Genomic DNA, 23,310 nt, shown 5'->3' on the forward strand with positions numbered 1-23,310 from the left:
TAACACAGAGACAAACAACCATTCACACTCACATTCACACTTATGGTCAATTTAGAGCCACCAGTTAGCCTAACCTGCATGTTTTTGAACTGTGGGGGAAACCAGAGCACCCAGAGGAAACCCACGCAGACACAGGGAGAACATGCAAGCCCTCGTCGGCCACTGGGCTCGAACCCAGGACCTTCTTGCTGTGAGGCAACAGTGCTGACCACTACACCATCCTCCAGGCTAAAAAGGAGAGGGGCCATCCGCCTTATCATCAGTGCACAGTTCAAAAGCCAGCATCTATGATGGTATGAGGGTGCATTAGTGCATATGAAATGGGTAGCTTGTACATCTGGGAAGGCGTCATTAATGCTGAATATGTGTGATAACGTATACAGGTTTTGGAGACATGCTGCCATCCAGACGACGTCTTGTTCAGGGAAGGCCTCGCTTATTTCACTAAGACAATTCCAAACTGTATTCTGTACGCATAACAACTGCAAGGCTCCAGAGTAAGAGTACAGGTGCTAAACTGGCTTGCTGCAGTCCAGACCTGTCTCCTATTGAAAACATTTGATGCATTATGAAGCACAAAACAGAATATGACAAAGGAGACCCCAAACTGTTGAGCAGCTGAAATTGTATGTAACTATGACAAGAGAACATACTTACGCGATTCAAACTCTTTCAGCGATAACAATCTTTCAGACTGAGTCAGCTCTGTCTGGAATTTCTAACAAAGAGAGAGAAAATGTTCATTTAAGCATCAATAACTATTCAGAAATCATCACAAAAACAAATCTAGATACAGTATACGCAGAAAAACTACAGGCTTTTGCTGGAAATTTTTTCCACCCAATGTTTTTTTTAATTAATGGGTCCAAAAACATGGGAAACAGTCAGTCATCGCAGGTTCTGGGCAGGATGGTGGATGTGGCAGACATTCAGGCTGTCCTTGATAGTGTAACAGTATGATGTGCAGAAACCCAGCCTGTTTTGACCTGATTATGGCTTGTAGATGACTGCTGAGATTACAGCTACGCACAGACTGTTTATCATTTATTTCACGCTTGTAATTTTACTCAGCTCCTCGTGTTAGTGACTGGTCTCAACCTGAAGCCTTGTGGACTTTTCTGCTGAGCATTCTATCTACTGTGACTGTGTAAGCAAAGGAGCCATCTTTGAGAACAACCTCGTTTTTCCTAAATCAGGGAACTGCTGTTTATAGTTGACACAGTTGGATAGTTTTCAGTATCACGAGATCTTTTTAATGACATACAATTTAATTTTAAAGCATATACGCAGAGCCATGGCCTCACTTTCATTTATAAATGCCTCGAGACCTCAAGAATAGCATAGTTTTAAGCATGAACAATAAATCTAATATAGTAATTTTTACGATTAAAATTATTTACATAGGTAGCGGTCTGAGTGAATGACCTTGACGTCCATAACGTCACAGCAGGAAGTCTATCGGTCTCATCGCCATTTCCGCTATACTAAAACACAGAGCTGACCATAACTCTGATCCTCCATTTTGAGCTAATTTATCACCATGCCACGTAGATGTGTTGCTGCATCCACCAGTAACACGACAGGTGGTGGATTTATGTTGCATTCACGGTACAAGACTGTTCAAACTGCAAAGATTTGGACGCATTTTGCGAGAAGTTCACGGGCACATTGGGGGCCTATGAAGTGGTCTCTCCTCTGCTCTGCACATTTTACTGAGGACTCGTACGAGACCTCTGATCTGTTGAGGAGTGTTGGCTATAAGCCCGTATTGAAAGAGGGTGCAGTATCAACAATTAAAGAAAACGAAAGTATTTCTTTTTTTTTTTAAAAAAGCAAAAAATTCAGTTGCACCAGTCCTCCCGGAGTGAGCTGAGGGTTGTTGCTAAAACCTGGGATGAAACGGGACGTGACATATCGCTTGGGCAGTGACCTCTCCGCGGTTGTTGCTAAAACCAGTGACATCCCGTTCTGTCCCGGGTTTTAGTAATTGCCTGAGCCGAGCAGTAATGGCAGAGTACTCCGTATGGACAAAATAGAGAATGAGTGGACCAGCCGTCTTATTTCTAAACTGGATATTGCTGCCATCTCACCCTTACGTGGAAGAAGTGAATGAACAGAGAACTGAATGAACAACTGAAAGCCAGATTGTTTTGAAACAATCGGCCACAAGATCGGCCTTCAAGAAGCAAGAACACAGATGGGTAAGCTCCGGCTCTCATTTGGATATATAAAAAAAAAAACTAAAAAAAACCAAAACAAAAACACCACGTTGTTTACCTGCATTTAGATTAATACATGTAACTTGTATTGTGTATTTAAGTTACCGGTATAAGGTTATTTGCTTCAGAATGTGATTGTCTCAGTTCATCTGATTATTTAATTAGCCTTTTACGTTTTATAAGTGAAAATGCATGCATGTACATGTATGTTGCACAGGTTATAACACCCATCCTGTTTTAATGCATGAACCCACAATCAATGAAGTCAAATCAGTCTTAGTTGAGCAAGTCGGTAACGGTATTTCTTACTTTCACCATACATTTTTTTTTTATATGACTTTGGTCTATAGCTGTAAAAGGCCTCAGCCTTAAAACCGGTTAACGCAGTGACGACACGCACTCAGGCATGGCTGGCTCAGCGGGGCAGCTCAAATGCCAACTTTGCAGTCGATTTTAACTCTCAAAAATATATATTTTTTATTCCCATTTATGCAGCATACAAGAGTCAAGGATGGAGATACTATCCACTCAGAAATTTATTTAAAAATAAAAGGTTCTGTGTATCTGCTTTAAGGAGACTGTAGAATGTGCTGGATTACCCTAACCCTAAACCTAGGGATGGATTAGGGACGGAGAAAACTTGACTTGGATCAAAGTACTCAGGTTTTCCAATTTTTAAGAAATACCTCATTCCGTACCTTTGACCAAGAAAATTATGAATTATACCATGATGATGTTTCATTGGCAAAATTATCCACTAGAGCCATAGTTACCTGCTTCATGATGATTCTTGCCACCAGTCTAACTGTTTCTGAGGGACACCAGTTTTCTCCATATGAACACATGGCAGAGCATTCCAGCTTGTGCATGGACCAATCCCCTTTCTAACAGAACAACAGAAGAACTTTTACCGGTATGCACACATTCACAACATGGAGCACTGATGATCACCTGCACAATTAAAAATGTGTTAAACAGAAGTCACAAAGAATCGCAGCGTACATGTAGTGCTACAGCTTTATCCATTGGCTCAGCTCAGTTTGCACCTTCTGTTTGAGTGACTTCTTGCAGCAAGATCAATTCAAAGTTTGTCAGCTTGCTCAGACCAAAAACACACCACTCTTAACCCTGACCCTAACCCATGGTTCAATTCTAATGAACTAGGTGCTATACATGTCAAAATGCTCTTAACGTACTCGTCATTCGCGCGCGCAAAAAAAAAAAAATGTCCACCTAATACAATATTAGGTGATCAGTGCTTAAATCAGTCTCAAGTCTGATAAGACAACATATTCTTAACGGAACATACACTAGAAGGAAATTATACGCGTCTGTCGTGTCTCCCCCTTTGTGGATCCAGACCAGACTGTGGTGAAGGAACTTGAACACTTTATTTTCATAAAATTTCTTATTAAAATGTTTTCAGAAGTGTTTCTCTTATTCCCTGTGATATCGTCACTTGACTGCGAGGCCTGCTTATATCTTGTGTACACGCACGTGAGCCTCGAATGGCAAATTCCAGCTTGAATTTTCAGAAATAAATTGCAAGTGGAGCGCACTGAGACAAGACTGACCTGTTACACTAATTCACACAAGGCTAAAAGAAGTCCTGCTTGTATTAACCTGCTTCAGGTCACGTTACTGAACACATGGGCCAACACTGGTGTCAATACATAACAGTATTGCTAAGAAACACCTTCACTTCCTGTTTAGCAACATTGCCTTCAAATACATCAGCATCAAGAACATTCTGGAAGTTCCTTGGATGAAAACAGAAAGAAGGATTATGATTACGGGACATTGAGCCATAAGAATTATAGCACCACCTAGAGGGAAACTTAAAGGTAACCTTTTGAGGTCCTGGTTCATTGCTCATGTTCAGGTGCTACCTCACTTCATGTCTGGGGACTTTATCAAATGTTTGTCAATTGTGAACCAACAGTCCTTGGACAAAATTTATAGGAGAATCAGAAAAATTAAAATAAATTAAAAAACATTACTTGCAAACAGCAAAGATATGTCGAAGTAGCTGAGACTGTCCTCAATCACTAATTTCACAGTGTCAAATATGTCATTATTTAATAACAACGTAACATACAAATACACCTAGTGCTTACGCATCTTCAGTTCTTGCCCCAAATACATTTGTGTGAATTTTTATTATTATAATGATAGCTGTTAACATAAGCCATCAGCCAATAAAAAAGGGTTACCAAAGTCAAGTTTATTTGTATAGTGCTTTTAACAACAGACAGTGTCGCAAAGCAGCTTCATAAAAAATTAAAGGCTTTAAACAGAAGCTAATTTTATCCCTCATTTATCCCCAATGAGCAAGCCTGTGGAGACAGTGGCAAAGAAAAACTCCCTCAGACGACATGAGGAAGAAACCTCGAGAGGAACCAGACTCAAAAGGGAACCCATCTTCATTTGGGTGAGAACAGATTGTGTGATTACAAATAACTCACTTCTATAACCGTGTCCTATAGAGTCACAAAGTATAACTGTAAAACAGAAAAATCATTATAGTTTTAACATGAAGTCTGTTTTGTTGACATTATAAACTGTTCATTGATGGAAACTTGAGTGCAAAACTATTCATGATAACTGCAGTCCCAAAGTTAGAAAGTCAACTGTAGCCCTCAGACATAAATGTATTACTGTAAGTGTCCAGACCCATCTTCCAAGTGTGACTTTTGACTGCCCATATGGGGTCACCCTCCATAGGAGCAACCTGATGACACTCTAGCCAGACGTAGGGCATCAGGATGGATCAGGCAGGTCCGAGGAGCAGAAGAGGTCAGCATCTTACTGGTGTCTCAGGATCAACATGTACAGTGGGGAAAATAAGTATTTGATACACTGCCAATTTGGCAAGTTTTCCCACTTACAAAGAATGGAGAGGTCTGTAATTTTTATTGTAGATTACACTTCAGCTGTGAGAGACAGAATCTAAAAAATATCCAGAAAATCACATTGTATGATTTTTAAATAATTCATTTGCATTTTATTGCATTCAAATAAGTATTTGATACAATAGAAAAACAGAACTTAATATTTGGTACAGAAACCTTTGTTTACAATTACAGAGATCAGACATTTCCTGTAGTTATTGACCAGGTTTGCACACACTGCAGCAGGGATTTTGGCCCACCCCTCCATACAGATCTTCTCCAGATTTTTCAGGTTTTGGGACTGTCGCTGGGCAACACGGTGTTTCAGCTCCCTCCAAAGATTTTCTATTGGGTTCAGGTCTGGAGACTGGCTAGGCCACTCCAGGACCTTGAAATGCTTCTTACGGAGCCACTCCTTAGTTGCCCTGGCTGTGTGTTTCGGGTCATTGTCATGCAGGAAGACCCAGCCACGACCCATCTTCAATGCTCTTACTGAGGGAAGGAGGTTGTTGCCCAAAATCTCGCAATACATGGCCCCATCCATCCTCCCCTCAATACAGTGCAGTCATCCCGTCCCCTTTGCAGAAAAGCATCCCCAAAGTATAATGTTTCCACCCCCATGCTTAATGGTTGGGATGGTGTTCTTGGGGTTGTACTCATCCTTCTTCTTCTTCCAAACATGGCAAGTGGAGTTTATACCAAAAAGTTCTATTTTGGTCTCATCTGTCCACATGACCTTCTCCCATGCCTCCTCTGGATCATCCAGATGGTCATTGGCAAACTTCAGACAGGCCTGGACATGTGCTGGTTTGAACAGGGGGACCTTGCGCACACTGCAGGATTTTAATCCATGACGGCGTAGTGTGTTACTAATGGTAACCTTTGAGACTGTTGTCCCAGCTCTCTTCAGGTCATTGACCAGGTCCTCCCGTGTAGTTCTGGGCTGATCCCTCACCTCTCTCATGATCATTGATACCCCATGAGGCGAGATCTTGCATGGAGACCCAGACCAAAGGAGATTAACAGTCATCTTGGAGTTTCTTCCATTTTTTAATAATTGCATCAACAGTTGTTGCCTTCTCACCAAGCTGCTTGCCTATTGTCCTGTAGCCCATCCCAGCCTTGTGCAGGTCTACAGTTTTGTCCCTGGTGTCCTTAGACAGCTCTTTGGTCTTGCCCATGGTGGAGAGGTTGGAGTCTGATTGATTAAGTGTATGGACAGGTGTCTTTTATACAGGTAACGAGTTCAAACAGGTACAATTAATACAGGTAATGAGTGGAGAATAGGAGGGCTTCTTAAAGAAAAACTAACAGGTCTGTGAGAGCCAGAATTTTTGCTTGTTGGTAGGTGATCAAATACTTATTTCATGCAATAAAATGCAAATTAATTATTTAAAAATCATAATGTGATTTTCTGGATTTTTTTTTAGATTCTGTCTCTCACAGTTGAAGTGTACCTACGATAAAAATTACAGACCTCTCCATTCTTTGTAAGTGGGAAAACTTGCAAAATCGGCAGTGTATCAAATACTTATTTTCCCCACTGTAACTCAGAGGGGCAGGTTGTTAGGTATGCCCAACGTCACCTCATGAGTAAGAACAGGATACGTTTTGCATGGAGTGCAAGCAGGGACTGTGGCAAAACTAACTATGACAGCATAACTAAAAGGGGAGAGCTAGAAAGTAACACAGACATGAGGGAGCCCTGGAACATAAAGCATCCAGCTGCTACACCGTCAACAAACCTGAGTGAGTGAGTGAGTGAGTGGATGAAAGCGTCCATACATCCCAGTTTACACTGCAAAAAATGATATCTTAGCAAGTGGAAATATCTTGAAAATAGTTGAAACGATCTAGCATTTCCTATTAGAAGAATACAAGACACCAATTCTGAGATGTCTGTGAAGATTCTCAGTCATCCAGGTCATAGTAAACTGTGGGTGGTAAAAGAGCAACTGGACTTGCTTGAAGATTCCTGAAGACGTTTCACCTCTCATCCGAAAGGCTTCTTCAATTCTGTCTGACTAATAGGGAGTATCAGGTATTTATCCTCTCATGGATGAAAAGCAATTCTAAGGTGTCAAAGGCTGCACTAAGGTCAACCAATACAAGAAGGGAGACATAGCCCTGATCAGATGCCAACAGTAGGTCGTTTACTACTATAACCAGTGCTGTCTTCTGTGCTATGTTGAGGTCTAAATCCTGACTGATACATTTCATGAATGTTATTCCTATATAGATATAACAGGCCTAGAAATTCATATATTTTTTCACCAGTCAGCCAGACTAGTTACCTTCCAAAGTAACTAGCCAAACAGAAAATCAACTAGCCAAAATTTGTTCATGTGTGAATTTTACTTCTGTCAAAAATAACACAAAAGAGAGTAGTTACCATTGTTCATGACTAATGTGCATTTATTTCAAGACCCGAGTATTTTGATACTGTTGTCAAATATATAAATGAGAACAACACAGAGCACCATAATATAATATCAACAAATAATAATATATTGGAAAACTTGGCAACTTGGTGTATGAGTATTGAAAACAAATATAATTACTATCATGACTATAGCACCCAAAATATGTCCAACATGCGTTCTGTATTTAACCATTTATGAGAGAGAAAGCATTAAAGGAACAGTCCACCGTACTTCCATAATGAAATATGCTCTTATCTGAATTGAGACGAGCTGCTCCGTACCTCTCCGAGCTTTGCGCGACCTCCCAGTCAGTCAGACGCGCTGTCACTCCTGTTAGCAATGTAGCTAGGCTCAGCATGGCCAATGGTATTTTTGGGGGCTGTAGTTAGATGCGACCAAACTCTTCCGCGTTTTTCCTGTTTACATAGGTTTATATGACCAGTGATATGAAACGAGTTCAGTTACACAAATTGAAACGTAGCGATTTTCTATGCTATGGAAAGTCCGCACTATAATGACAGGCGTACTAACACCTTCTGCGCGCTTCGACAGCGCATTGATACGGAGCTCAGTATCAAATCAGAATGGATTTAGGCAGGGCCGATCTACACTTTATCAGATCCTAGCACTTCGTCGAATAATCGAAGAAACTAAGAAGAACAACCTGTCTGTAGTGATGATCTTCATAGACTTTAGAAAGGCATTTGATAGCATACACAGGGAAAATGATTAAAATCCTGCAAGCCTATGGCATTCCACCGCGACTGCTCAATGCAATCGAGCAAATGTACACCAACACACGAGCAAAAGTAATCTCGCCGGATGGAATAACTGAAGAATTCGAAATAAAAGCTGGCGTACTACAAGGGGATACACTTGCTCCCTACCTTTTTGTTATCGTCCTGGACTATGTGCTAAGAAAAGCCATCGACTGCCACGATAGGGATCTAGGGTTTATAATCACTCCAAGACGTTCCCGTAGAATCCCCGCAGTCACCCTGTCAGACCTAGATTTTGCCGATGATATCTGCCTACTTTCAAACTCCATAGAAGAGGCCAAGCAATTACTTCACAACATGGAAACGGAGTGTGGCAAGGTAGGGTTCCACCTAAATGTAAAAAAAAAAAAAAAAAAAACTGAAGTAATCACCGTGAACATCCCTCAACCAAGCCTCCCTTTGAAGACCAGCGAAGGGCATGATCTGAAAGAAGTCAGCGATTTTAAATACTTGGGAGTGTGGGTAAAATCCTCTGAGCAGGACATGAAAGTAAGAAAAGCACTTGCATGGAAGGCAATGAATAGGATGAACGCAGTGTGGCACTCTGGCTTATCTCGAAGTGTAAAGCTTACATTCTTCACAGCAACAGTGGAAACAATTCTCCTATATGGCTCACAATGCTGGACGTTGACAAAGCAAATGGAAAAGTCCCTGAATGGGACCTACACAAGAATGTTGCGCACAGTGCTCAATGTGAAGTGGTACGACCAGGTACCAAACACCATTCTCTATGGGGACCTACCACTTCTAACTGACAAAATAGCATCGAGGAGAATGGGGATTGCTGGGCATTGTCATAGCCATCCGGAACTGGCTGCAAACAAGGTTGTGCTGTGGGAACCAGCTCATGGTAAGCGGAACCCAGGGAGGCCCATCAAGACATACGTGGATAACCTTAAGACCGACGCGGGTGTGATCTCTCTGGGCGAGCTGAGGTCCATGATGTCCGACAGGGGATGCTGGAGTGTGGTACAGGCGGCTCGCCTGAGGGCGGCCTAAGTAAGTAAGTAAGCAGTAGTGAAAAAAACGACAGCCTGACTCGTACACGATATGATTTGGAATTCTTCGGTATTTTCCGTCCTGCTGATAAACACATCGATTAACACAGACACGGCACACGCTTAATATGTGGCGGCTTTAGTTGACGGTGTGTCTGAACCTTCGCTTCATATATATATTTTTATTTTCAACCGGCCAGCCGGGCTAGCTAGTGACAGGAATTACCCGCCAAATGACAAATTAAGTCGCCTCGGGCGACCGGACCACCGCGAATTTCGAGCCGTGGATATAAGCATAACTGCTGTGCCGCAGCTTTTTCTAGGATCTTGAAGATAATGGGGAAGTTTGATATAGGCCTATAACTGGACAGCTGACAAGGGTCAAGGTCAGGTTTTTTAAAGCTGTACTGGCTTTCAGATTTTTCAAGTGTAGGCCATAAAAAGAATTTTCCCGACACCCAATTATTTTTGTTTAGTGGACCAAAAGCTACTGAATTCAAATCATAGACTTCCAACTGTATTAGTTTTTTTTTTTTTTTAAATAGAACGATTAATGAATTTAGGGCCACGTGGCCCTAAATTCTCAGGTATTTTTTCTTGCTTCACCGCGATATTCAACGCTACGTCATGCATCACGTGGTGGGTTTTCCCCATTCGCGCAAGGCATTGTGGGATACAAATTTGAAACAGGAAAGTGAAATGGAGGACGTGAGTGTACACGAATGAAACGTGAAAGACTGACTACAGTAACGGAAAGCATTTCCGTTTAACCCATCTGAAGCAGTGAACACAAGGCACTGCTTGTGCTCAGGGGCACTTCAGCCCAACCTCAGGCTGAATATTTTCAGGCCATGGCTGCCCCATGTTAACCTAACTGCATTTCTTTGGACTGTGGGGGAAACCAGAGCACCCGGAGGACATGCAAATTCCACACAGAAAGGCCCCTGTCGGCCACTGGGCTTGAACCCAGAACCTTCTTGTTGTGAGGCGACAGTGCTAACCACTTCACCACTGTGACACCCACAGGGAATAAAACATTCTAATTACTGATCTGATACAGTTATGTTATTAACTAAAGGGTTACTTAAATTGTCTGGCCTTAAATTATTAGTTTGAATTTTTTGTCGGATATTTTCAATTTTGTCACTGAAAAAAAAACTCATGAAGTCATTGCTACTACATATTGCAAGTGTGCATGTTGTCCATAGTGGTCTTATTTCAAATCCTCTATTAGGGTGGAGAGATGTGTTGACCTAGCAGCAACAAGAGCTTTACTGTACTTCAGGAAGCTCTCCTTCCATGGTAGTTTGAATGGTATCAAGTTTGTTTGATGCCCTTTTCATTCTAATTTTTGAGTTGTCTGTTTTATAGTGTGGGTGTCATTGTTATACCAAGGTGTTAATTTTTTCTCTGTAATCATTTTTCTTTTAAGTGGAAGCTACATTATCTAAAGTATAGTGGAACGTTGACTCTGAGCATTCAGTTGCCTGATCAAGTTCTGCGGGGGCCGACAATGATCCAATCAAAGTTAATAACTCTGGCAGATTATTTATAAAACTCTGTGCAGTAGTTGACACGAATGTACGTTTAATACAGTAGCGTGGTGAGGTGCTGTATATATGCAAACTTGCATAGAAAGTTTGTTAACCCACTTGAGAACTCGCAACACCTTACCTGTCAACTGGATTTTCGATTAGGCCTGATAATTATAATAAATTATATCAATTCCAATGCTGTTTTATGGGGGTGTTGGGACGGCACCTCACATGTGCCCCCTAGTGGCGCTCTATAGTATCTGCACTCATTTAAGGTAGAACAGCGAACTCGACTAAAAAGCTGCGGAAAAGAAATCAGCTTCAGCGTCGTCTCTAAAAACTGATACAAACCTTTTTTTTTTTCGCGCGTTCGTTGGTGCAACAGTGTCCTGTATTATTATAATACGTCCTGTATTCCTACCTGGCAGTCCACGTTGCAGTAGTAGGCCTGTTTACACTTCCCACACTTGGACAGCCCGTCCCTCCTAAGGAGACACAACACACAGGGCCTTAAAACTCGAGCCTCGAAACTACGCCCGTTGAACACAAGAGCGCTACAGACCTGAACACGCAGCTTACCGAGTGAAGCAGAACTCGCAGTGGGCTCCTCTCTCATTCACTGTCAGCACGTAGGAGTAAGCCGGACAGGTGAATACCAGCTCTCCCACCTGGAAGTGCCTGGTGGCCCGGACCCCTCGGCCTTTCCCCGGGCTCAGGAACCTCTCACAGCCTTCGATTCCCTCTGATTTCATCTCGTCTCGCTCAGTGTCCGTCCCTCTCACTGCTCTTTACTCTCCGATACACGGAAAGTCGAGGGCTTGACTCTTTAAAGTCACCTTCACCTACAAGAGGAGCAATTTATTCAGTGGCTTTCAGGAGAATTACTGCACAAAGTCCTACAGAAACACAGCACATGGAGGAAGCTAACCAGGGTTGCCAAGTCTGTCTAAATCCCTACAAGTGTGAATCATAGGTATACAGTTCTCTCCACAATTATTGGCATCCCTGGACACAATGTACTGAAGCATGTTTCTCATTTAAATTGTACATGTTTGAGTTTATTGGAGAGTGTTGGAATTTTCAAGCTATAATCCATGACTTCTTGATTAACTGGGGAACAAATATGAGGTGACAGAGGCCAAATTCCCTTAGTCATCCATCAACACTGGAAAGATAAGAGAATACACAAATCAAATGAGGGAAAAGTGTGTTGACCTTCATAAGTCAGGGAATGGTTATAAAAAATAGTTACTTGCCTGAAAGTGTCCATTTCTACTGTTAGGGTAGTAATAATAAAAAAAAAGTGGACATTCACTGGACCTGGTACAAACTCGCCTGGAAGAGGACCTGAGTTTATTTTGCCCCATGTACAGTGAGGAGGAGGGTAAGAGAAGAGGGGAAAAAATCTCCAAGGATCACTGTTGGTGAATTACAAGAAAAAGTAAAATCTTGGCATTTCCAAGTCTCCAAAACCACCGTCAGAGTCCACCTCCATGCCAACAGATTATTTGGAAGGTTCCAGGGAAAAAAAAGCCTTTTCTGTCAGTTAATCACAAATATAAGCACCAGAAGTTTGTGAAATGCTACTACAACTTTGACTGGAACCGTGTTCTCTGGTCTGATGGAACAAAAATGAAGTTTTTTTGGCAATAAACACTCAAGGTGGGTTTGGTGTAAAAAGAAGGATGAAAAGAACCCAATTCCAACTGTGAAATATGGTGGAGGTTCTGTGATGTTTTGAGGCTGTTTTTCCTCCAAAGGCCATGGAAACCGTGTTAGGGTCCATGGTATCATGGACTCCATAAAATACCAAGACATTTTAAACCAGAATCTGGCTGCTTCTGCCAGAAAACTAAAACTAGGTCGTCATTGGATCTTCCAACAGGACAATGATCCAAAGCACATGTCCAAATCAACACAGAAATGGTTCACTGAGCACAGAATCAAGCTTCTGACATGGCCATCTCAGTCCCCTGACCTGAACCCCAGTGAAAACCTGTGGGGTGAGCTGAAAAGGAGAGAACACAAGAGAGAGCTGAGGATCCTGGAGAATCTGGAGAGATTGTATAAAGAGGAATGGTCTCAGATGCCCTGCTCTGTATCTCCAACCTTATAAAATGTTATAGGAGAGACTCAGTGCTGTTTTACTGCCAAAGGGGGTTGTACATAGTATTAAATGCAGGGGTGCCAATAATCAGGGTGCGATTTGTCAAAAAAACAAAAGGGGGGATGATTTTTTTTTTTATTCAAATGAACATTAGATTTTTTTAACTTGCCTAAATAGGCCCCCAATATTACTTAGGATTGTATCTGCAGCAACATTTTACTTTTAATTTTCACCATGTTGACTGCGATGCTCTATGGAAAAAAAAAAAAAACGCAAAAAGTAGGCAGGCCCTTTTTCAGGTCCGTGGATTAATCTTTCCCAACGTGGCAAAACATTTTCATCTGAACTTCAATCAAACACTCAAAAATAATTTCCTAAATAGGCTAGCACAACGTGATGTCAACACTCAGGAACAGGTTTGACAAACTAGACTAAGTAAACAGTCTGCTCTGGTGACGGATTTGTGGTGGCTTTTTCGGTTTTCCTGTCGGGGCATTGTCTGCAGCATTTCGGCCTTCTTTTATCCACATTTCTGCAAATTTGTGCGCAGGAAAAGAGGCAACCTCTGGACCATTAACACCAATGAACAGTAGGCTATTCAACGTGGAGACGTGCATTCTGTTTCTTTCGTCCATGAGGATGTGGTTCATCGCACTAAACCCACGCTCGTACTCAGCAGTTGGCACAGGGAGCGTGGAGACCGTGGTGAACACTTTTTTCAAAGTCTCCCCTGTGACACTGAGTGCGTTTACATGCACATCCAAATCGAGCTACTGTCGATAATCGAGCTAAGGGTCCCAGCAGGGGTGCCAGAGAAATCCAATCCTACATACACACAAGGAAATCGAGCTATTGTGTGAGGTACATTGTGCACCCGAGCCACAGGTGGCGCTACACGCCCCATCGTGTTGGTACACTTCCGGTTGTTGTCATGAAGAAGAGCTATTCAAGAGTATAAACAAAGTTATCAGTTCCGTGTTCACAAGAAGAACGACAACGAGGACAGCAACATCGAGATATATATATATATATATATATATATATATATATATATATATATATATATATTCAACTCCTTAAGCTGAGTGAGCATGAACTCTATCTCCTCATTGCTCCAGAAGTGCATGTTTCTACTACTGTTGTCATGCCGACCGAGGCTGTTGTGTTTCCCGCTTGTGGTCTCGTCACTCGTCACTTCCGGAAGGGGCAGTGCTGAAGTAAGTAGCTCGCCTACGTAGCTCAATAGGGTTTACATGCACTAAGTAGCTCGGCTACAATCGCATAATCTAGGTCGCGTAGCTCGATTACGAGAAATCCAGTTCGGTTCGATTTCAGCCGAGCTAAGGTGTTTCCATGCCATTTAGAACTTCGATTTCAGTCGAGCTACGGCAGAAATTTGATTTTCTCTATGTGCATGTAAATGCACTGACTGCTACATTTTAACTCATGAAATTCTTTGAGGAGTGTGGGCATATTTGTGCCTGATATAGCAAGGGTTTTATGAATTGTCAGAAGTTTGTCGTCCCCATATATCATCCGTTCATCTTCATCTTTGACGGGTTCAGCGCTGCCGCCACAGAAAAAATTCCCTCACCATCGAGCCTGATCTGAATGTTGTCTGCCAAGGAGATGAAAAACGCTCATGAAAGGTCTCTGCCTTTTGTCGTTCTCCGTCACTTGGCTGAGACACATTAACCCCCTTGAATGTTTGCATACTGCCCAATTCCTCCTTCAAACTTCTTATATTCACTCCATCGACCTTCCTCACAGACCTCAATGTCCGCACGGCAACGTCCACCTCAGTATTGGCAGTGACAGCTGTGGCATCTCTTCTCTGAAGAAAGAGGGACAAGGCCTGAAGAGTTGTGAGTGCGTCTTTCACTAATGCCATCTCCACCACAAAAAGCCACTGTATCATCTTAGAATAAATTCCCTGACATTTGGCCCTATCTTTGGAGGATTGTGATTTGTCTTTGGCCAGTGCTGCAAAGAGTTTGACCAGGGCTGGGTAGCTTTCCCAAAGGGCCGTCACAGATGTGCATGATGAGGATAGCCAGCGCACGTCAAATACCCGTCCTATCCTGCGAGCTTGCATCTCCAAATTGGAGGCGGCAAGCTCTAGCTCTCGCATATTATTTGGACTTTGAGAGAAAAAGGCGTACAGGGAGTCAGTGAACATCTGAAAATGGCTTGCATCTGTTATTTGTTTTGCAGTGTCATGAACGGCAAGTTCTAGTTTGTGATTCATGCAGTGAATGATGATAAGGTTAGGGTTAATCTCCTCACGTAGGAGTGTGGCGACCCTTCTGTATCGACCCAACATAGCGCCAGCCCCATCCATTGCAAAACCAATTAGTCTGGAGCGCAACATGTCTTTTGAGATGCCCTGCTTCTCAAGGCACTGGAGCAGAGTGTTACATATCGCCGATCCAGTGCACGACTGTAATTCAGCAAGTTGAAAGAAAAAATTGCAGCACTCCCCTTCAAAGGGAATTCTGATGTAAATGATCAGACACGTTTTATTTGAAACGGTTGTGCTCTCATCAATGAGAATGCTGAACTTGTCGGGTGAGTTTTTAATAAAGTCCACTAGAAGCACTGACATTTTCTCTGCAATAAACACCAGCATATTCCGGCATGCCTTGTCAGAATGCAGCATGTTGCCAAGGTTAACACCGTTGAGTTGTTGCAGTTCGACCAGGTGTGGCTGCATTTTGAATGAGAGGTCAGTGTAGCAGATCATATAAGCTGTGCGAAAGCAGTACTCTGTAGTTTTTAAACACTGTTCATGATGCTTTCGCCACAGAGCTGCACTGTTCTCAGCTGCCTTCTCAATTGCGGTTTCTTGGCTTTTTTGTAAAATTTCAATGCATTTGATGTGGCTCTGACACCTTCCGTGCTTGCTAATCTTGTCATTTAATTTCTTTGCGGTTTTGGCTTTTATGCCATTAATGAAGCCAGAGTCAATATGAAGTCTCTCCTGTGTATGTGGCCCTAAATCTTTTACTGTACGTCGGAACAAGCTTGGCACTTGACTGACCCGTCTGTGCTGACAGCAAGCCACTCACGACCCTCCCTCCATTTAGCAAAGTGCGCCGGCTCAATGCACCCTCCTACCACATGTGTCTCAGATGAGTCGCTAGCAAGTAGGTCTACCTTGGAGTTTCTTTCTTCATCGTGAGGCTGGGAGTCGACCCGTACATGAGCACTAACCCCCATTGCAACATCATCATTTCTTGCGCCATCACTCTCAGGTGTTAATCTAGTTGTTTTATTTGCGGGTCCTGTAAAATATGACGATATGCTACTCTGAATGCGTTTCATTTTCTCGGCCCTGTTTTCACTACCGCTCTCAGCCAAGTTCCCACACTAAAATGTTACAATGTTTATGTTGTGCCTGGTGACGTTCAGAAACATTAAGTGTAGATGCGCCATCTGTCAGTAGTCCTATGTATGGACTGCATGTTTGAAGATCGTTAGATTTTAAGTAGCATCAGTTAAGTTGCATTCCTCGCTATCAAGGGGGGATAGTCCATGTCCCCACCGGAGATAAAAATAATTTAGCAGAGGTAGGGATAGGAAAACCAGAAGGAGATAAATCCCTCCTATCCCCACCCTACAAATCGCACCCTGCCAATAATTGTGTTTTTGTTGAAAATAATTATTTCTTGAAAGAAAGAAAGAAAGCAAGAAAGCACAACTTTATTCATCACACACTTGTGAAATTTCCTGTCTGCATTTAACCCATCTGAAGCAGTGAACACACACATGCGCGCACACACGTGAGCAATGAGCACACACACATACCCAGAGCAGTGGGCAGCCATGCTAACAGCGCCCGGGGAGCAGTTGGGAGCTAGGTGCCTCGCTCAAGGGCACCTCAGCCCAAGGCTGTCCCATATTAACCTAACCGCATGCGGTATTTGTTTTTCTGTGACTAAATTTATTTCAATTAAAGGTTGGATTTTTCTTATTTTTTCAGTGTGAGATAAAGGAATTTCATCAAAAGGTGGATTTTTTTTCTAATCCTTTTTTTTTTAAATAATTTTTACAAGGGATGCTATAATTATGGAGGACACTGTAGACTGTAATGTACAAAGATAGTTTTAAGACGTATTAAAACAATACATTATCCCGAGCATTACAGATCGCATATATGTCAATAAATAAGTAGCTCTCAATATAACAATAATCCACATACTGCTGTTTATTTAAATGTTAATGCATAAAACACGCCTCCTTTAATTCTATGGGAAAAATCTGGCAACCCAAAGCATCAGCACAGATACTTGCATAGTCCTAAAGCCCGCATGGTTACAGCCCAGAGAACAAAAATACTCTAGGTCATGGGAACTGAACCCTGAACCCCTCCACAGAATAGCCGAATTTATGGTGTCTTTATTTACTGGAACTGTTTGTTATTCATCTAAGAGCCGAAATATTTGAATCCAAAATGCAATAGTGTGCCACACTTATCAATAGATTTGTCCGGATCATGCTGTGATTATTTAATAGGTATATTTCCTTATTCCTCTGAAATTAATTCCTGATGAAGCCACTGTCTGGTCTTATTGGTTGTGCTTTGGAAAGCGCAGTGCAAACTGGGTCAGAGTTGAATTTCAGTCCAGGTACAAGGCATTAAATCCATGTACAAATAGCTAACAAATGAATTGATGAAACTCTTGAAACCCATGTTATGTCAGAAGACCTAAGCTGACCTAACTAACTAGTTATAACCTCAGTAGATCCACATTCCAGCATGTATCTGAGCATCAAGGAAGCATCATCATTAAGTTGCCACTAGATGTCACCAAGTGATCTTGTCTTTGCTGTTCAACTGACGTGTGCAGGAACCTGTGGTGAACTTACAAATCTTTGTCAATGTACCATGAATGTTTATTCGCATATTTATACATATTCTCATTCTCATTTTGTAGAACTTTCATACATGAAAGTAGTTATTTTATTAAAACGTTGCCAAATGGCACTTTAATTGCATGTTTTATTTCAGCAACACTTTGGCTTTTATCCTGTGTATATATGAAATTTTAATGTTTAGGACGACATTTCCGGCTTCCAACAACAGTTTGTAATTAGATAGATAGATAGATAGATAGATAGATAGATAGATAGATAGATAGATAGATAGATAGATAGATAGAACCCTTATTTTCAAACTGCTCAGTTTACAGGATATTGTGAAGTAATTTTGCTCATTATATACTGTAGTAAATTGCTTATATAGTGACTTGAATTTATAATTGAGAATATACATTTATAATGATTGTGTAGCATGTTAGTCACCACATACAGTATTAACTTGAAGTATATTCCTTATAGTGTAAGGTTAAGACAATATAGGTTCATATAGATAGAGAGATAGCGAGAGATACTGCTACTGCTTGAAGCATTTGGGGTTTTTATTATAGATTATATTTATAATTTATCTGTTTCATCTATATGAATATGGGATTATCCAGCCATTATCTATCCCATTTATCTGTCAGGGTCGTGGAAGAAGCAGGAGCCAATCCCAGCTGACTTCAGATGAGAGGCAGGGTTCACCCTGCCCTGGGCAGGTCACCAATCTATCACAGAGCTATACAGACATGATCAACCATCACATTCACACTCATGGGGAATTTAGAGTAACCAGGTAACTGAATCCACATGTCTTTGGACTGTTGGAGGAAACTGGAGCACATAGAGGAAACCCACACAGGGACGAGGAGAACATGCAAACTCCACACAGAAAGACCAGGAGGTTCAAACCCAGAACCTTCTTGCTGTGAGGCAACAGTACTAACCTCTACACCACTGTATGGGATTATTAGCAAGCAAAATTATTACGAAGGATAGTATTGCATATTGTTAGAGGACACAGTTTAATCCATACATATAGAAAGAGGAAAACATGATAACTGTCCCTCTACTAGCTACACTCTCTGTGTGGTGTATGATGCTTGGGCTGCCGAGGTTTTCCCCTCAATACATCTGAAGTTTAAGCAAGACAAACTCCGGATATGTCACGATGGCAGCTAAATCATTGTGTGAGAGATCTTTCTTTTCCCAGATTTTCTACAGTGCACTTTAGTTGCACCCCCACCATGCTACTGATTCTACCCCTGGTTGCCATTGAGCCTGTAGTGTCAGTTCCACGAATAAGACTTCAAGCATGATCAACTTCAAGGCTCCTCAATAGAGGCACGATGATTAAAACCATTTGTTTGTTGGCAAAAAATGTTCATTCACTTTAAAGATTTCCCCCCTATACTTTAATATCTTTTTCTTGCTGCATGCCACGCAGAATGTGCCATAGTGTGCGGTGGTCATTCGCATTTAGCTACTCGTGGCAGGACAGTTGTTACCCCTAACAGCCCCCTTGCCAGGAGAGAGAGGGGGAGTGTAATAAAAGTAGCAGAAAGATGCTTTAACGGTAGTAAATAAAATATACACATCAAGCTCAGTGAACTGTGAAAGTTCTGAACTTTTTTTTTACAGCTTTGTTAAGACCAGAATGCACAGATGTTAAAACAGGTTCAGATGTAGTGACAGATGGCGTTTGATTATGAAGCAGACTGTTCGTGTAATGCAAAGATGCTGCTTCAGCCGAACTGTAAGAAGACCTTCTGCTCAGAGCTGAGGGGGGAGACGTGGACTCAGGTGGCCCAGTAGTTCTAAAAGGAAAAATAACAGGTTATGTGTAAGAATTCTTGAGAAGAAATTTATCACCCAAGTTTGTGTCCCGTTCCTGGTTTGGGTGTCATCTCTCTAAGAATGATGTTGAGGTCCAAACAGCTGCAGCACCATCTTCAACTGCGTGTGATGCCAGAAGGAATTAACAACATGCCTGAAATGCACCTTAAGTGAGAATCAAATAATTAAGTTCTCAGATAGAGCCAGAACACCTTAATTAAATTTTTTTTGAACATTAAAAAAACAAGAGTTTAATGAGGATTAAGCCTGCTGTCTAACAACAAGAGGATCCATGTTGATATCCACGACACTGACATTATGCCTGTGTTATCTTTTTCAGGAAGCAAAAGGAAAGAGAGACTGGTGGTAAAAAAAAATCAACAATGAATGGACCAGTACAAACACAGCTGTTTTATTGTTGTGCTGTTAAGATGTGCCTTTCAAAGGCCCGCTGATGAAATCAAACAGAAGCGGAGCACTACACGGTGCACAGAATGGGGAGTGATCCTGCTTCCTGTTCACTGGAGTCACTGGAGTGCTCAGGCAAAGAGTGTCTTTGCATTAGTCTGTAAATTACAGTGGTGGATTCCTTGCATCTTCTTTTAGCCTTCTGGTACAGTCACTTCACACCTTTTTTGTCTAACTGCTCAAACTCTCCTTTTTTATATCTGTGAGGCATTTCTTTTTAAAGTTGCACTAGTCAGTTTTTTTCTTATTCAGTATATTAGGTGGGCGGCATGGTGGTGTAGTGGTTAGCGCTATCGCCTCACAGCAAGAAGGTCCGGGTTCGAGCCCTGTGGCCGGCGAGGGCCTTTCTGTGCGGAGTTTGCATGTTCTACCCGTGTCCGTGTGGGTTTCCTCCGGGTGCTCCGGTTTCCCCCACAGTCCAAAGACATGCAGGTTAGGTTAACTGGTGACTCTAAATTGACCGTAGGTGTGAATGTGAGTGTGAATGGTTGTCTGTGTCTATGTGTCAGCCCTGTGATGACCTGGCGACTTGTCCAGGGTGTACCCCGCCTTTCGCCCATAGTCAGCTGGGATGGGCTCCAGCTCGCCTGCGACCCTGTAGAACAGGATAAAGCGGCTAGAGATAATGAGATGCGATGAGTATATTAGGTGACTGAGAAAACCTGTTTAGAAATCTGAATTATGGTCCATGTTTGTGTATGGATTGATCTCTTGTGAGTAATTTTTTTGACATTTAATATAAATGTTATATTGTATATAAATTGTAAACAGAGCTACATTTTCTTTGTTTCACTCAGAGATGACAGTGACGTCAATCTATATTACAGTATGTGCATGAATGTTTTTTGTTTCATCAGCATTACTATATGCTGAAATATTTCAAGGTAACATATTCTACCCCTTTTCCACAAGTTGACACAGTTCTCTGAGGTCTGAGATGAGATGAATTGCTTTAACTTGAAATACCACAAGGATAAAACACCACAGCTCCTTTCTCCTCCTGTCTAAACAGCCCTGTTCAGAACAGCTATAATGTTCCACTGCCCCCCCCCCCCCTTCCTAAAGCCAATCAGGTAGCACTTTCCTCACGAATATTCATTCAAAGGCAGTTCTCATGCCATTAGTGGAGCTACTCAAATGAGGGGGCAGGATAATTCTAATGAGCTCCACTTGTGACGTAGAAAGAGGAGCCGAATCTGAACGGGTTGTTGAATCATATGTTTGCTGAAATATGGTGAACAATAGATAGATAGATAGATAGATAGATAGATAGATAGATAGATAGATAGATAGATAGATAGATAGATTGTTGTCTGAGTTCAGAGTTTGTGGGTTGGTAAACTCTCCAGACACTTAGTATGTGCAAAAAATTGTGAAAAAATTAGTTTTGTCATAGTATGTCCCATTTAAAATACTTCAAATGATAAACATGTTACAGTAAATTAAATACTTATTCAAGAAGGATTTATGTCTAATGCATGTATAATATAAAGAAAGTTCCAAAAACAGATAATTCAAATACTATATTAATTTTGATTATCCAGTAGAGATGATAACCTGAGATTACAAAACTAGTTATTATGGTGAGGAGGGTCTCAAATTGAAATCTTCCACATATCATTAATGTATAGCATGCCCATGTTGTCAGGCCCCTGTACCCTGTCCTTTAGGATAGCAACAGGATCACTGCTGAGCAGATATCATGTGGCTGCCGTGCAGTTCAGCAGTAACACTGACATGTCAAGTCAAGGCAAGTCAAGTTTATTTGTATAGCACTTTTAACAATAAACATTGTCGCAAAGCAGCTTTACAGAATTTGAACGACTTAAAATATGAGCTAATTTTATCCCCAATCTATCCCCAACGAGCACGCCTGTGGCGACGGTGGCAAGGAAAAACTCCCTCAGACAACACGAGGAAAAAACGTCAAGAGGACATAAAGCAGCCAGCCACTACACCGTCAACAAACTTGAGTGAGCAAGTGAGTGCATACTGACAGCATCCATACATCCCAGTTTACCAAAGCACTCTATGTCTGAGGACCCTCCAGATCTACACCTTTACCTCATAAACACCATTAACAAAAGGCTTGACTAAACAGATATGTTTTCAGCCTAGACCTAAACACTGAGACAGTGTCTGATTCCTGAACACTATTTGGAAGGCTGTTCCATAACTGTGGGGCTTTGTAAGAAAAGGCTCTGCCCCCTGATGTAGCCTTCACTATACGAGGTACCAGCAGATAGCCTGCACCTTTTGATCTAAGTAGGCATGGCAGGTCATAAAGGACCAGAAGTTTGCTCAGGTACTATGGTGCGAGACCATTCAGGTCAATAGTCATCTCATCTCATCTCATTATCTCTAGCCGCTTTATCCTTCTACAGGGTTGCAGGCAAGCTGGAGCCTATCCCAGCTGACTACGGGCGAAAGGCGGGGTACACCCTGGACAAGTCGCCAGGTCATCACAGAGGTCAATAGTAGTATTTTATAATCAATACAAAATTTGATTGGGAACCAATGCAGTGTGGATAAGACAGGGGTGATGTGGTCATATTTTCTAGTTCTAGTAAGGACTCTTGCTGCTGCATTTTGAACTAACTGGAGCTTGTTTATGCACTTATTGGAACATCCAGACAGTAAGGCATTACAATAATCCAACCTGGAGGTAACAAAAGCATGAACTAGTTTTTCTGCATTGTGTAGTGACATTACATTTCTTATCTTAGCAATATTTCTGAGATGAAAGAAAGCTATCTGGGTAATGCTACCAATGTGAGTTTCGAATGAAAGACTGGGATCAATAATCACTCCAAAGTCTTTTACTGCTGCATGTGAAGAAACAGAAAGGCCATCCAGAGTTACTCTCATCTCATCTCATCTCATTATCTCTAGCCACTTTATCCTGTTCTGCAGGGTCGCAGGCAAGCTGGAGCCTATCCCAGCTGACTACAGGCAAAAGGCGGGGTACACCCTGGACAAGTCGCCAGGTCATCACAGGGCCGACACAGACAACCATTCACACTCACAGTCAATTTAGAGTCACCAGTTAACCTAACCTGCATGTCTTTGTACTGTGGGGGAAACCGGAGCACCCGGAGGAAATCCATACAGACACGGGGAGAACATGCAAACTCCGCACAGAAAGGCCCTTGTCGGCCACGGGGCTAGAACCCAGACCTTCTTGCTGTGAGGTG

At 41.9% G+C, this 23,310-nt stretch overlaps 1 protein-coding gene across 2 annotated transcripts in view; it reads right to left on the reverse strand.

Moving 5' to 3' along the window:
* Nucleotides 1–11,791, reverse strand: part of smyd2a (SET and MYND domain containing 2a) — an 88,387-nt gene extending 76,596 nt beyond the window's left edge. Inside the window, exons 1-4 of one of the 2 annotated variants that reach the window (XM_060933531.1) lie at nucleotides 11,425–11,791; nucleotides 11,267–11,330; nucleotides 2,993–3,103; nucleotides 658–718 (exon numbers count right to left, since the gene is read on the reverse strand). In XM_060933531.1, the coding sequence (XP_060789514.1) occupies nucleotides 658–718; nucleotides 2,993–3,103; nucleotides 11,267–11,330; nucleotides 11,425–11,597 (409 nt within the window). In that variant the 5' untranslated portion in view covers nucleotides 11,598–11,791. Of the gene's footprint in view, nucleotides 1–74; nucleotides 627–657; nucleotides 719–2,992; nucleotides 3,104–11,266; nucleotides 11,331–11,424 lie in introns of those variants that run through there. The other variant, XM_060933532.1, reaches the window with a different exon arrangement.
* Between the last annotated feature and the right edge of the window lie 11,519 nt (nucleotides 11,792–23,310).

This window comes from Neoarius graeffei, chromosome 11, assembly GCF_027579695.1.
Source record: "Neoarius graeffei isolate fNeoGra1 chromosome 11, fNeoGra1.pri, whole genome shotgun sequence".
In the NCBI taxonomy this organism is placed as follows: Eukaryota; Metazoa; Chordata; class Actinopteri; order Siluriformes; family Ariidae; genus Neoarius; species Neoarius graeffei.